Consider the following 13730-nt stretch of genomic DNA (forward strand, 5'->3'; position numbering starts at 1 on the left):
CCACTCCCTTCAAGACAATGAAGTTTACGGAAAACTGCACACCGGCAATCTTTACTAGCCAATTCTTTAAGACCCCGAATGGTCTTACCTTCATTCCATTTGCTAACGTGACATTAAACCTGACAATCTCTACAGGAGGGTTTTTCCATACCTCTAAGACTGCATGGCTTACTACACTAACACCTGCGCCTGTGTCTACAATTCCTTTTCCCGTCATATCTCCTAAGGCTAGGAGGGGTAAAACTGCATGCATTTCAGTGCCTTCCCAAAAAGCATTGATATGCAAAGACTTAGGAGTTGAGTGTAGAGTTAGACTTGGGATCTGTGTAACTGCATCATGATCTTGCGGATTAGCACCCGCAAGTCATGTGTGTCCCTCCATCAAGTCTTTTAACTCCTGCCATGAGGAATGATTCTGCCTAAGCAGGTCTTCCAAGCTTAGAGTTACTGGAGTAGACAACAAGGTTGTGAGGAGGCTACTGGGCTCTTGTCTTCCCCTGAGGCTAGTATTTCTAAGCCATGCGTTCTGTCTGCCCTGGCAAGTTTCCCCTTGGCCTTGCTGCTGAGTTGCCCCTAGTGGTGCACGTATGCTCGCAGCTTGTGGTTTTGAAGGTGAGATTGGTGTGCTCACGCTGGAGAAATTGTCAATAGGATCTTCTAATATGGGTTCAGCATCCTTAAGGTGCTTTTGGGCGTCCTTGACCCACTCATTGACCTTAGCTATAGCCTCGAGTTGCCGTTTGGGATGGGGATATTCCCCTACCTTGGCACTCCCTAGCTCGACTGTCTTAGGAGCTGAGGTCTCCGCCTCTGCGTCTGTGACCCTCTTTCCCGTTACTAACATAGTCGCTTCCTCGGTTTTAAGAGTTGTCTTTGCATCGGTTCTCTTTTTCCGTCTCCTCCAGCTTTTCTTTCCTATTGAGGTTGCGTCAAGGTTACTTGGCCCTGGCAAAGAGATGCCTGCTTGTTTTGTTTGAGCTCGCATCATAACATGTAGTGGGATGGGTGTATCCTCAATGTCAAAGGTTTCCACTCCAAAAAGCCCCAAAGGCACCGATGGCATGTTGGCAGAGCTGGTTGATGGCTTCCGCCTAGGACAGTCAAGAAACAGATGTGTGATTCCACACTCTGTGCATCGGAGATCCACTTTGTCCTTGTTAGCTTGTTCTCGTTCTAGGCAGCGTGATGAAATGTGGCCTGGGTGGCCGCAAGTCCAGCATGTGACTGGATCTTGGCTTGGCCCTCCAAAGCCTATGCCTCTTCCTCTTCCTAAAGCCATCACCGGCACCGGCCGATAGTCCATCAGGACTGGGTTGCCCTCCTCGTCATAGGATATGTACGGGTTGACATATGTTTCTTCCTCATTAGACTCCTCCACAAAGTGAACAGGAGCATCGCTAGATGGGTGGGTTACAAAAGGCCCTGATGGTCTGGGTATACCAGTTGGGTTCATCTCCAGCCTAGGTACGGAAGGTCTTGAGTCAGTCGGTGTTGGGAGAGCTAACTGGGCTCCGCTCCCAAAGGAATTGGGTGGCCTATTACCTAAGTATGGAGGGTTGTACTGCTGCACGTATGGGAATCTCCTCAGCATTCTGCAATGCATTGCATCATGCCCGAATCTACCGCAATTAGAGCATGGGTGAGATCTAGGATCTTAGCACTCAACTGGAAGGTGATTACTGCCGTAGTATATACATTGTACAGTGATCTCACAGGCTTCCTTACCAGCTCTTGAAACCGTGCAATCTCCATTCTCATTTCTGTCATCCCCTGGTCATGGTCTACACTCTTTCCCTTATCCTGCACACTAGCAGTTGCTTTTTCCCCCGAAGTAGTTGATCTCTCAGGGTCCCTCTGGCTTGCACTCTCTCGATTGGTAGTCCTCATGCCGTGTTCCCTGAGTTGATCATCTACGCGTATTGCCTCCTCGAAAACTCTAGCTAGCACGTCTCATTGCAAGGTGGAGTTACTGGCCAAAGCCTTGTAGAGCTCCTCACTCCGAATCCTGTTCATGAACACTGTAGACACTGCCCTCTCGGTAGGTCACTCATTGGCAAGGATTCTCTTGTAGAGGCTACGCACCTGAGTGACGTAATCCCTAACGTCTTCCTTCTCCCTTTGACTAATATTCATCAACCTAACGATGAGGTTATCCAAATACCCTGCCTCCGAAAACCTCTTGATGAAGAGGCCCTTAAGGCGAACAAAGTTTGTACGTTCTGCGTCATCTAGACTAGAATACTAGGTCCTCCCCTTATCGCCTAAGCACAGGCCAAAAGCTTGAGCTCGCTGCGCAGGGTCAGTAAGACCGTTTGCCTCACATACTTGCTCGAACTGCTCCATGAAGCTGTACGGGTCACTCCTAGGTTCATATCTAGCTAGTTGTTTTGCTACGATGGGGATTCTAGCCTGCCCTTTAGCCCCTTGCGTGACTACCAATCCCGATAGTAGCGCGGTGGCTAGGGCAGTAGCGCTCTGTTCAACGGATGTATTGTCCAAGAGTCGCTTTGCGACTAGTTCACTCAATGTCATGTCAGCCTTTGCTGCCCGTTCCCTCTCTACATTCGGTCCAGATTTGGTTGCTCCAGCTAGGTCTAGCACTCGTCTAGCCTCGTACATATCTACGTCTTGCTGTAGCCTTCTAGCTCTTTGCTTATGGTTGTAGGCAATTATGCCTTCTAGTACTCTCTTGATTACTCTTCTCTCTTCTTCCAGGTTTGCTACCACTTCCTCTACAGGTCTGCCCTGGATCACGGTCCTAGTGAGTAGATCGTAGTTGTGGATCAGTTCCTGGACTGAGGTTGGAAATTCTCCTAAGTCTAATTGGTCCTCTCCTCGTTCGCCTCTTGATCCCGACATTGTTTCTGCTTCCAGCTCCACGAGGTTGTCAATAAATCCAAGCAGCTCCGGCAGCGTCCAATCCTCTATATTGTTGTTTTCCGTGTCTTCGTGTCTTCTCCAGGTCCTACTAGTAGGGCACTCAAGCACCTGTCTAAGTCTTGGGGTCTTCTCCTACTAGTGGGTTCCTTAATGTTATTAGATATCCTGATGTGTTCCTTGTTATTTGAAAGCAGTTGCAATCCTTATTCACACGTTATGCTTAGTGCTTTCGTGGTGCTTGGTGTGAAAACAGGCTTTTCTCTTTTCTTGCAGTGCAAACTTAGCGGGACACAAGAGTGAAGTGCTCATGCAGAAAGCGTTTTATGCGAACTCCACTCTGTTTCTCTCCACATTCTTAGCCTGATTTGAATTCTAAGGTCGGTTCTCGGATATTCTATGGTCTTTCTGAAGGTCCGTGCTGCGTTTTCTATTCTACTCTAAGTTCGATTGGTTTTTGAGGTTCTAATGGTCAAACTGGGTCTTGGGGGTGTTCAGGGTTGTGTCCTGGGGGTCAGGTCTGTGGCAGGATCAACTAAAGATCCTTATTTTTCCTTTTGGTAGGATGGTCCGATTCTGGGAATCGGAGAGGGATGGTCCAACTCTAGCAGTCGGACTGTCCGATTCTGGGAATCGGATAGGGCTGGTCCGACTCTAGCAGTCAGACGGTCCGATTCTTGCAGTCGAACAGGGCTGGTCCGATTCTTACAGTCGAATAGGGCTGGTCCGACTCTAGTAGTCGGATGGTGTGACTAGCACGCAGTCTGACTCCCTCAGTTGGACGGTCTGATTCTTGGAATCGGACGGTTCGACTCCAGGACTCGGGTGGTCCGATTCTAGGAATCGGACCATTGAGACCTGATCCGACTGTGTCTGGCGGCAGGCGCGATTTCGACGCGTTTCGATCCCACTTGACGCCTGCTACACACAATCACAAGAGACTTTCCAGATATGATTAGGGCACTACTAAGAAGCACCAGACTCACTTGGAGTAGCACAAATCGATGGCACCCAGAATCGTGATAGTGCTCCCTCTTCCTCGCAACCAGAAGCTCTCTCTCTCTCTCTCTCTCTCACAAAGCTAACCAGTGAAATGAGATTTGCCCTGGCCTCCCAAGCCTCTCAAGGTCCTTTCCTAGCACTGCAAAACCTTAAAGCCAGTTCCCTTTTCCCTGTTTTACCCAGAAATTTGAATCTGGTCCCTTGTTTCCCTATTTCCAGCAACAGCCAAAACCTTCTGTTTTCTCTTTTCTTAAGCTAATCTAACCTTAATCTAGTACAACCAAAATGCAAAACAGAGATGTAGAATGGTAGTTCTACACTAATGCTTCCAACAAACCAAAACACTTGTTTCACGAATTAAAACCTCCTAAATCTCCTAGCTATCTCAAGCATCAGTTCGGGCTGCAAACCCTACTTCTATGCTCGATTTGATGCGCACGGCGCTCAAGGCTCGATTCCGTCGGTCCTGGCAACGGAACCAAAATGAAGGGGAGCTACAAGCTCTACCCCGAGACCTACGGACCACTTATTGCTTAAGTGTTTCGAACTGAGCGGCCATGGCTACCTATCACATAGCCGACGCGCAATGCCTACCTTACGAGTATAGTGAGCTTACCTTGATGCTCAATTGAGTACCCTCCTCTTTCTTGCATACCGATAGCTCCACGATCCTTGAGGCAAGCTCAAGCAACCTCAATCCCTCTCCCATGAGCTTTATCCTCCATAGCCACGTGTGAGACAAGAGAAGAGAAGAGAGGAGGGGAAGATGAAGAGAGAAGATGGAGAGCTTCTTCTCCAAGATCCCTCACTCTCACACAATCACTCCCTCACTCCCTTACACTCTCTCAATCCCTCTCTCAAGCACAAGTAAGAAGGCAAGAAACAAGAGAAGAAGAAGAAGAAGCTTTGGCCACACACAAGAATGATCTTCTCATTCACTTTTTGAACTTTACATACATGCCCTACTTTTCATGGGCGGTCATCCTCTTTTTTACATGGCCGGCCATTAGCCTAGGGCTATTTCTCATTTCCCACCGTTCTAATCTATCCTATTCCCAACTAATGCATACAATTTACACAGGAGTGAGCCTGGTACTCTTTTACAAGGATTCGGGAGCGCTTTCACACTTAATGGTGTACTTTTTACTCTTTTACTTTCCTTGGGCGACTCTAAGACTTCCTGAGGGTCATGCCCGTGCTTTTAATTTTTTCAGGGTCTGGTTACCGGTTAAGGCACCTTTTTCTTCCTTTTGTCCTGCGCCTTTTGCTATTTCCTTTTTTCCATTTCCCGCTCCTCTGTGCTGCGGTAAACACTCTCTTTTCCTTCTCTCGCTTCTTTTTTCCCTTTTTTTTCTTATTCTCTCTTTAAATTTGTTTCTTTTCGCTCTCTCTCTAATTTTATCTTTCCTTCTCTCTCTTTATGGTCATATTATCTCTTCTTCTTTTTCTTCTCTCTCTCTATCTCCATTTCTTCTCTCCCCACTTTCTTCTCTTCCCCCTACTTTCTTTTCCTTCTCTCTCTTATCCTCCTATCTTCTTCTCAAAGTGTGTGAAAAGCTATGCCCAAAAACTTTAAATTAATTTTTAAAAAATATTTAATAAAAATTTTAATCAAATATTTTAAAAAATATTTGATTAAAAAAGTTTGCTCTAATGCTTTGATGAGAGAGAGAGAGAGAGAGAACCTAGGTCCTACACATAAGAGAGAGAGAGAGAGGGGATGGATTTAATTAAAATGGGGAGGGAGAACAGAAAGGGAGAGATTATAAATGAGAGAGAGAGGAGGGGGTTTTAGTATAAAAGAGAGAGAGAGAGAGAGAGAGAGAGAAGGGGGGGAAAAGGGGGTTAAAGAAGGGAGAGGGAAAAGACAAGGAGAGATTACAAGTGAGAGAGAGGGGAAGGGGTTTTAATTTAAAAAAAGGGAAGTTTGGAAAAGAGGGTAAGTTTGGGAAGTCCTCCGAAGGAAAGTTGGGGCTTCCTTAACGTCCAACCAAAAGAATGTAGTAGTAAGATAAGATGAAGGTAGGCTTAATGTGAGCAAATGTGACAAAAACAAGCAAACAATGAAGGAAGTAACAACGGAAGAGCAAACATGACAAGACGTTGTTTTTACCCCCCACAGCTTCTCCTTATGTAATCTTAGGGTTTTACATTTTTTCCCTTTTTTGCTGGATTAGGGTTCCGGGAAGCCGCCCTCCTACTGTGCTTCTCTCTCTCTCTCTCTCTCTCTCTCTCTCTGTCTGTGTCAGTCAGTTGTTCAAGGTAGCTCTGTCCACTCCCCTTGAGGTTCACGATCTCGCAGAAACATAGGTCTCTGTATCTATCTATGGATTCCGACCAAGGCAAGATCTTTGTCGGGGGTATCTCCTGGGAAACCACAGAGGAGAAGATCAAGGACCACTTCAAGAATTATGGCGAGGTTGCGGAGGCTGTCATCATGAAAGATAGGGTTACAGGCAGGGCTAGAGGCTTTGGATTCGTGGCCTTTGCAGATCCGGCTGTCGTTGACAGAGTTCTTCAAGAGAAGCATACGATCGATGGACGCGTGGTAAGTGCTCACTCTTGTTGGATCACGGCCAACTGCAGATTGTCTTCCAATTCAGCTTATGCTTATGATGGATCGCCATGCCCTATGTGGCATTTCGTGTTCTGCACTTTCGTGGATCATGTTACTGGTTTGATTCTCGGATGAATCGGGAGGGGCCTTGTAGTACAAATGGAACTTTGACTCAGGACGAAATGAGAAGTGGAGCCTCTGTGCATATCACAGTTGGTGCATTATATCTCGGAGTTGAGCAGTGCAAGAGTATTGGTTGCTCTGGTGCTTAAGAGAATGGCTCTGCGCAAACAGGGCCTTTGTTTCAAGTCATTGTTTGCATTTTTTGGCAGCTTTGGTTTGCACAAATCGTACATACCCGTGGATCTTGTAACCTGGTTTGTTTTCTGCAACTTATGTAGGTTGAATGTAAGAAGGCTGTCCCCAGAGAAGAGCAGCAAAACTTTCCCAGAAACAGCAATGCAACTTCTGCAACAGGGGGCCTTGCTAGGACCAAGAAGATTTTTGTAGGTGGATTGGCATCTACTGTAACAGAGGAAGATTTTAGAAACTACTTTACTCAGTTTGGCAATATCACTGATGTTGTCGTGATGTATGATCATAACACACAAAGGCCAAGGGGCTTTGGATTCATCACTTTTGATTCAGAAGATGCAGTAGAGAAAGTTGTACAAGAGCCCTTCCATGAGCTTCATGATAAGACAGTAGAAGTGAAGAAGGCTATACCAAAGGAACTTTCCAATGGCAGTGGTGGGCGTGCAAATCAGGGTTTTAGTCAAGGATATGGGACTGGTCGTGGGGCACCACCATACAATGCTCCATATGGACAAACTAACAGTACAAGTCCTGGCAATGCATTTGGAGGTCCTCGGTATGCTCCACCTTCAGCTGGCCGGGGCAGCTTTCCATCATACGGACCTTCTGCTTATGGGCCTCCAAGTTATGGAGCAGGTCCTGGCTATGGAGTTGCTATGAATGGAGGATATACAGCAGCTCCATATGCTGGAGCTCCTGGATACCCTGCTGCTGGTGGATTTGCTGGCGGTTATGGCAGTGCCCCTCCAGGAGGATATGGAGGTGGAGCTGGCTATGCTGCACCAGCAGCTCCCTCTACAGGATATGCCAATGCTCCAGTGGGGCCTCCAAGTCCTTGGGGAAGTGCCGGAACTGGTTTTGGTGGCAGTGCAAGTCCTGCTGCTTATGGGGTAGGTGGAACAACTGCAATGACTGGCTATGGTGCACCAAGCTGGACAACTGGTGGTGCTGGTGCGCAGACAACTGGTCTCGCTACTGGCTACAATGCTGCTGGATATGGTTATAGTACGAGTGATACAAATTACAACTCCAACACTGGGAATTATCCCGCTCGTAGCAGTGCAGGTGCACCCATCACTTATGGAGATTCTTTTTCTGCCTCGGCATCTTATGGTGATTCAAGTTGGAGGCCTGGTGACAATCATAGCTCTCCTGCAGCTGCATCTGGAGCAGGGCCTGGTTCTAATTATGGTGTGGCTCCTGGTGGGACTGGAATGGGTGCTATAGCTGGTGGAATGAGTGCAGGTGCTTCTAGTGATGCTGCAGGTTATGGTGTTGCTGGAAGGCAGACTCGTGGTCCTGATACCCGGTTTAGGCCATACCCTGCAGCTGGTGAACGTGCTACCTGATCTTTTCAATTAGGGCTGTGCAATTTAGTTGTGTGTTCCGCTTGGATTTTAGCTGTAGTAAGTCTCCTGTGATAAATGTGTAGCTGCTGCCTCTTTGGAGTTCGTCAGGTCCAGTAAAGAGTAACTTGGGGTTTTATAACTTTCAGCTCTTGTTTAGTTATGAATTCAGATGTAAGTAGCATGAAATTTTATATGTGCACATTTTGTTTCTCAATACCAAAAAGTTGGACTGGAATTCTAGGGTCAGAAGCTGTGTAGTGCAGTTTTGGATAATTAACATCAATGTTCTTCTACTGTAGTGGGGTGAAGAAAGCTAGAGAGATTAGGCTGGTGAGCCTCAGAAAAGAAAGAAAAGAAAATCTGTGCAGGGAATCAGATTGACTCTGTCTAGCTTAGCTCATAGTGAAGGTATAGAATGGGTAATTAAGCAGAGGATAGGTGTAGAAAACTTGAGTATAATTTTTAGCCTGCAACCAGGATTAAACAGCTCTGTAGGGGATAAGAAAAAGCTTTGTTCCTTATGCCTTTCTTCCTGAATGTGCCCTATTACAGGGGTTGCTGCCCAGTTGTGAGAAGACTGAAGCTTGGCTCTGGTGTGAAGTTGGAGCGCGCCTCATTGCTGAGACTTGGAACTGGTAAAACTGGGCTCTGCTCAATTCATCATGTGCAAGGACTACTTTTTTATGTCGTAGTTCTGCACTACTGTTCTAGGTCTTCCTATGAAGATCTTTAGACTGATTCTTAGTGTAGAAATTAGCTATGCCACCTGGAGTTGCTTATGATCAGGGGATTTGCTAGTGTAGCATTGAGAAAAAGGCCATTGTGTCACGGGATTGTACAATAGCCAATGAATGAGCTTTTCTTTATGATGTCATGGTGCACATGGTGATTCTCTGAGACATGGGACTTTTGACTTTGTGTTTTTATGCTGTCTTGCAACTCAAATTGCAAATCTGTGTAGTCTATATCCCTGCAAATGTTAAGCCTTTCCCTGTTGATTGCATTTGGTAATGCACTAAATTATTTTTCAAACATGTCACTCCGTTTGAAAAGCTTGTATAAACAGGGGTGCATGTGTATTACATGCAAGCATTATAGTGTTTAAAGAAGTGAATGGAATTTTGGGAAATTTGGACTAACTTTGTAAATGTGCGGCCAAACTAATACCTCCTATAGTTGGGGGCCGTTGCCCCATTTCTCAAAACATGGTGGATTTTAAGTAATTTGAACATCTCAGCTTGAAATTTTGGCCAAGCCAGATTGTGAAAAGTGTTTCAGATATGCTCGTGTGTTTTTGAAGTGTTTATCAAAGGCCTTGGAAGGTGAAGTTAAAATTCATTGCAGTGGTTTTCAAGGTGAAGTTAGCATTCATTGTAGTCCTTTTGTAAGAGGCTTGTAATTTGAAAGATGCCTCGGATAAACCCTAATCCCACATTTTGAGTTAATGAGTTTTCACTTGATTTATACTTTTTTGAGTGCCCAACTTGAATGACTTTATATGGCTCCCATATCTTGATTGTAAGAGAGTGCGAAACGTTGTCCTTGGAGTCATCCAAGGGAAAAAAGGAGAGGTTGTGGCTTTATGTTTCCTTATGGACTGGGGACCTCAAAAGACCAGCATATTGGGAAAAGGCCTAGAAATGACTTAGAAGAGTTATTTGAAGAATTTTGAAGACTAGAAAGATTCCATGGCTTATCTGTGAGGCTTTGTGTATTTGAAAGAATATTCATGGAAGTTGATAATTTATGTTAAATGTAATTTTGAAGAGAATGCTTGTTGGGATGCTTCAATGTAAGACCAGTTAGTTGAGACATTTCTAGCGGACCTCGTGTTGTTTGGCAGGAAGTTGGCTTGCACATTTATGAGTTGAAAGTAGAGATTCTTGGGGGATAAAGGCAATTTGAATTACAAAGCCAGAAAGGTCTGCAACTTGAGCTTTAGATTTTTGAAAGGTTTGTTTGGCTAGAGATGAATTTTCTCTTTTTCTTTCGTTTAATTTTTGTCTGTTTTTTTTGGGAATGGGGGGAGTGCACTTTACTCTTGTGGATTGTGATGTTAAGGTGATTTTAGAGGTTAGAGTTTTTACGGCTTGGTTGTTAAGGGATGCATGTACTTTGAATGATTGAGAGGAAGGCCAAGGACTTGAGAGCTTTAGCTCTTGAAAGATTTGTTTGGCTGGAAATGAGTTGCTTTGGAAGGAGAGTGCATCTAGCTCTTCCTTATTGTAATAAGGTGGTTTTATGTGCATTATTTAAAAAGTAGGGTGGTTTTAGAGGCTAGAGCTATTATGACTTGATTGGCTTAGATAGAGCTATAAAATTCTATTGAAGCTTCTCTAAGGTTGTTTATGTGATAATATTTCATTTGAATCCTTTAAGAAGTATTAAATTTTGATTTTTGAAATTTATGAGGTGGATTTCACTTCCCTTGGTACATCTCATGCTTGTGAGAAAAATAGGTGAGAACCCAAAAAAAAGGACGGATAAAAGAGAAAAGAGTTGGAATTTAAAGAGCTTACATTTAAGCAAGAGCTTCCATTTTAGCTAAGTGAATTGTTGCAAAATCTTGTAGGAGACAAATGATAGATTGGGCATTAATATTTCCAATAGTGAAGATATTGTAAGGAATTTGAGAATAAGATCCAAATAACAATTTGGTGAGCAAAAGAAGAATGCTCCCCAAATTAGGTCTTTGTTGTGAGGAGGGATCAAAGTTATTATTTTGGATGCTTGTTGGGAGGTCGTTTGCATGGAAAGTAACCTACTAATTTGAAACGTTGTTTCTTGAAATGTTAAGGGCGTGTACTTAAAAGTACCATCAAGTTATGAAGATGTCTTGTTGCTATTGCTTTTGAAGTAGTTGAAATCGTTGTGTGCTATTGGGGTCAAGTAAATATGAGATCCTTGTCAATACCCATTCTTGCTTTTGTTTGAATGTGCCAAAAACTCTACCTTTTTGTTTTTCCATTTGTGATCAATAGTAATTTGTAGGGATTAAATGTAGATTTAGGCTATATATCACATTTTATCATTTCAGTCAACCTAGTCAATTTTAACTTAGAAAGAAGGGATTGGATTAAATCTAAATAAATAATATCATAGTTTATGTTTGTTGATTGAAATATGATTGGGTTAGTTGTTGACAAATCTCACATATGTGGAGGTTGTCACGATAACCTAAGCATGGAAAAATTTGATAGTCTCATGATGTGGCAGAAGTGATACTCTTGATAGACATGAGGATGTTAATTCATTTATGTGGATAACTAAACACACAAACAACATTGGAGAAGTTTCTTTTGTGTTGGTACTAAGTTATGGAAGCATGTGTGCTTTTTGGAAATCTTTCAAGGGTAAAGACCCATCTAATGGGTGGAGTTTGAAACACAAAGCTAATAAAAGTGTTATCCAAGATGGTTTCCTTTTACTTCTCACTCAAGCTCTCTTGTATAAAGTTGGATAGTTGAACTAAAACAAGTGGATTATAGCCTAGATCTACTTCAACAAGGGAGTAACTAGGCAAGCTTCAATCTCCTTCAACAATGGACTTTGGTGGGCTTGCCAAAATATTGGAGTCGGTGTACTCATCAATATTTTGAATTGTTATAGTTTCCAATTCAGGTTGGTTTCTCTTGGTTAAGGGAGCCTTAGAGTGGCGAAGGTCTATTGTCACATTAGGGAGTCTTACAATGGTAATGGTCCATTGTCTCTACAACTCTATGATTCGTTTATATAGCATGTCAAGTTTAAGAAGTCATTATTAGGGTGTGATATTGAAATGAATTTTGGGATATGAAAATAGAGGTAATTGTTCAAGGGATATGGCTGGAAGGAAGCAAAGAAAAGAAAGTCCTCTTGCTAATGCAATTAGTGTTAGGAATGCTTTTTTTGATGCTACACTAGTTGATTATCAAATGCAAGATTTGTATGTAGAATTGAATGGTTGAGAATATGTGAGAATATGATCATCCTTTTTCCTATTTAAAATACTTGTATTTAGTCATATAGCTTACTAATAGCATTTGCATTGTCTTCTAGGTCGGTACTTGTTTGTCTAAATTTCTTGTTCTAACAATGGTTCCCTTTTTCTTTTCTTGTTGTGTTGCACTTCCTTTCATAAGACAAAAAGTTAGGTAGCTTAATTTAATTGAAGTCGGAAGTTGCATGTTTTCACTTTGCACACACATAACATCTCAAAGGTAGCTAGTCCTAGAAATTGTCACAAGTTCTACGCTTTAAAATATATGATTGTTCTTATTCTATTAGGTTATGTCCTTATTTTTATTTGAAATCCTTGGAAATACTATATTGATTGGCTTGAGTATAGTTGAAAATGATGACTATTTCATTAGATCCAACTTCTTAGAGCCTTTGCCTAGAGGTATCAATCAAGGGAAACATTATCAATAGTGTTGCAGTTCTTCGAAGAAAAAAGAGAATATGGTTGTGTTTTCTATGATTTGTTATGAAAATTTTAAAGAAATCCTATGATGTGTAGGGGAAGGAAATACTCATTGAAGTTCATAGAATGGGGTGTTTGTTGGCATATGTTAATATCAATTTGATTAACTTTTCAATACGTGAAGATGACAAGTGTAAGGAGTAAAGGTTGTAGAATGATAGAATTTTATTATAAGGTGCTAGCTACATTTGCTAAAGTTTTAAACATATTCTCAATCTAACTTTCTCCCTTGACTTTGATCAATACATTTATCATTATCAACGTTTACCTACATAAGCAACATGGTAAGGTTAGACAAGACTTTATTGTCCTAGTATAAGAATAAGGGCTGTGGACAAACCTTTGGTTTAATCATGCATCTCACAAGAGTTTTGGAACACATGGGAAGTATGCTCTCGACCATTATCTATCCTTAAGCATTTAAGCCTTTTCCTTAATTAAATTTTCATATAATCCAAGTATTATTGAAATGTATCAAATGTATCACACTTTTTGCAAATAGGATAAGCCCATAATCTCGATACACAATGAATATTCTTAAGTGCAAAAGAGGAACCATTGGCAAATGATAAATGTACATCTCCCACTCCAACAATGCTACACGCAACGTTATTGTCCAAATAGATACATCTGTTCGATTTGTATTTTAAGTAACAAACCACTCCTTGCGAGGAGTAACATGACAAGGTACACATCACTAAGAGTAGAGATATACAATTCATCACCATCATCATTGTTTTGGCATATGATGTTTACTTCCTTAATCTTCACTTGCCATGTTTATTGCTCTTTTTCTTGCTTTTGTTCTAGCTCTTCTAGTTAAACCAATCCTTGTTAATGTGACATTCTTATTGCAAAAAAGCATTGCAGATCTATCCTTAGCGCGAGACTTGCTTCTTGAATTTTCTCTATAATTGAATTTCCCCCCTGCATTTGACGTGGCTCTTCATAAATACACTAGAGATATTAGAAACTATAGTATTCTTTCTATTTACCTCTTCCATAATCAAACTACTCTTAATAGTAGAGCTAGTCAATCCACCAACATGTGCTGCATTATTTATTGTAGCCCTAAAAGTATTCCAACTTTTAGGCAATGTCATAAGAAAAAACATAGCTTTGGTTGAATAGTCAAGAGCAATCTTTTGAGAAGAAAACTAGCTAAAGA

The 13730-nt window shown here is 42.4% G+C and overlaps 1 protein-coding gene across 2 annotated transcripts; it reads left to right on the plus strand.

Annotated features, from left to right (window-relative positions):
• Positions 1–5960: 5960 nt before the first annotated feature.
• On the plus strand, positions 5961–8969 carry LOC148022526 (heterogeneous nuclear ribonucleoprotein 1-like). 2 transcript variants are annotated; one of them, XM_087695474.1, is made up of 3 exons: positions 5963–6427; positions 6838–8083; positions 8653–8969. In XM_087695474.1, exons 1-3 carry the CDS (start codon positions 6206–6208, stop codon positions 8670–8672), a joined length of 1488 nt encoding a protein of 495 aa, XP_087551600.1. In that variant the 5' UTR covers positions 5963–6205; the 3' UTR covers positions 8673–8969. The 2 variants fall into 2 exon arrangements, with proteins under 2 accessions (XP_087551601.1, XP_087551600.1); XM_087695475.1 differs by lacking the exon at positions 8653–8969 and having other exon boundaries at positions 5961–6427; positions 6838–8299.
• The last annotated feature ends 4761 nt before the right edge of the window (positions 8970–13730 follow it).

Source organism: Lygodium microphyllum, chromosome 16 (genome assembly GCF_053477565.2).
Source record: "Lygodium microphyllum isolate KBCC chromosome 16, Lygodium_microphyllum_v1.1.10, whole genome shotgun sequence".
NCBI lineage: Eukaryota > Viridiplantae > Streptophyta > Polypodiopsida > Schizaeales > Lygodiaceae > Lygodium > Lygodium microphyllum.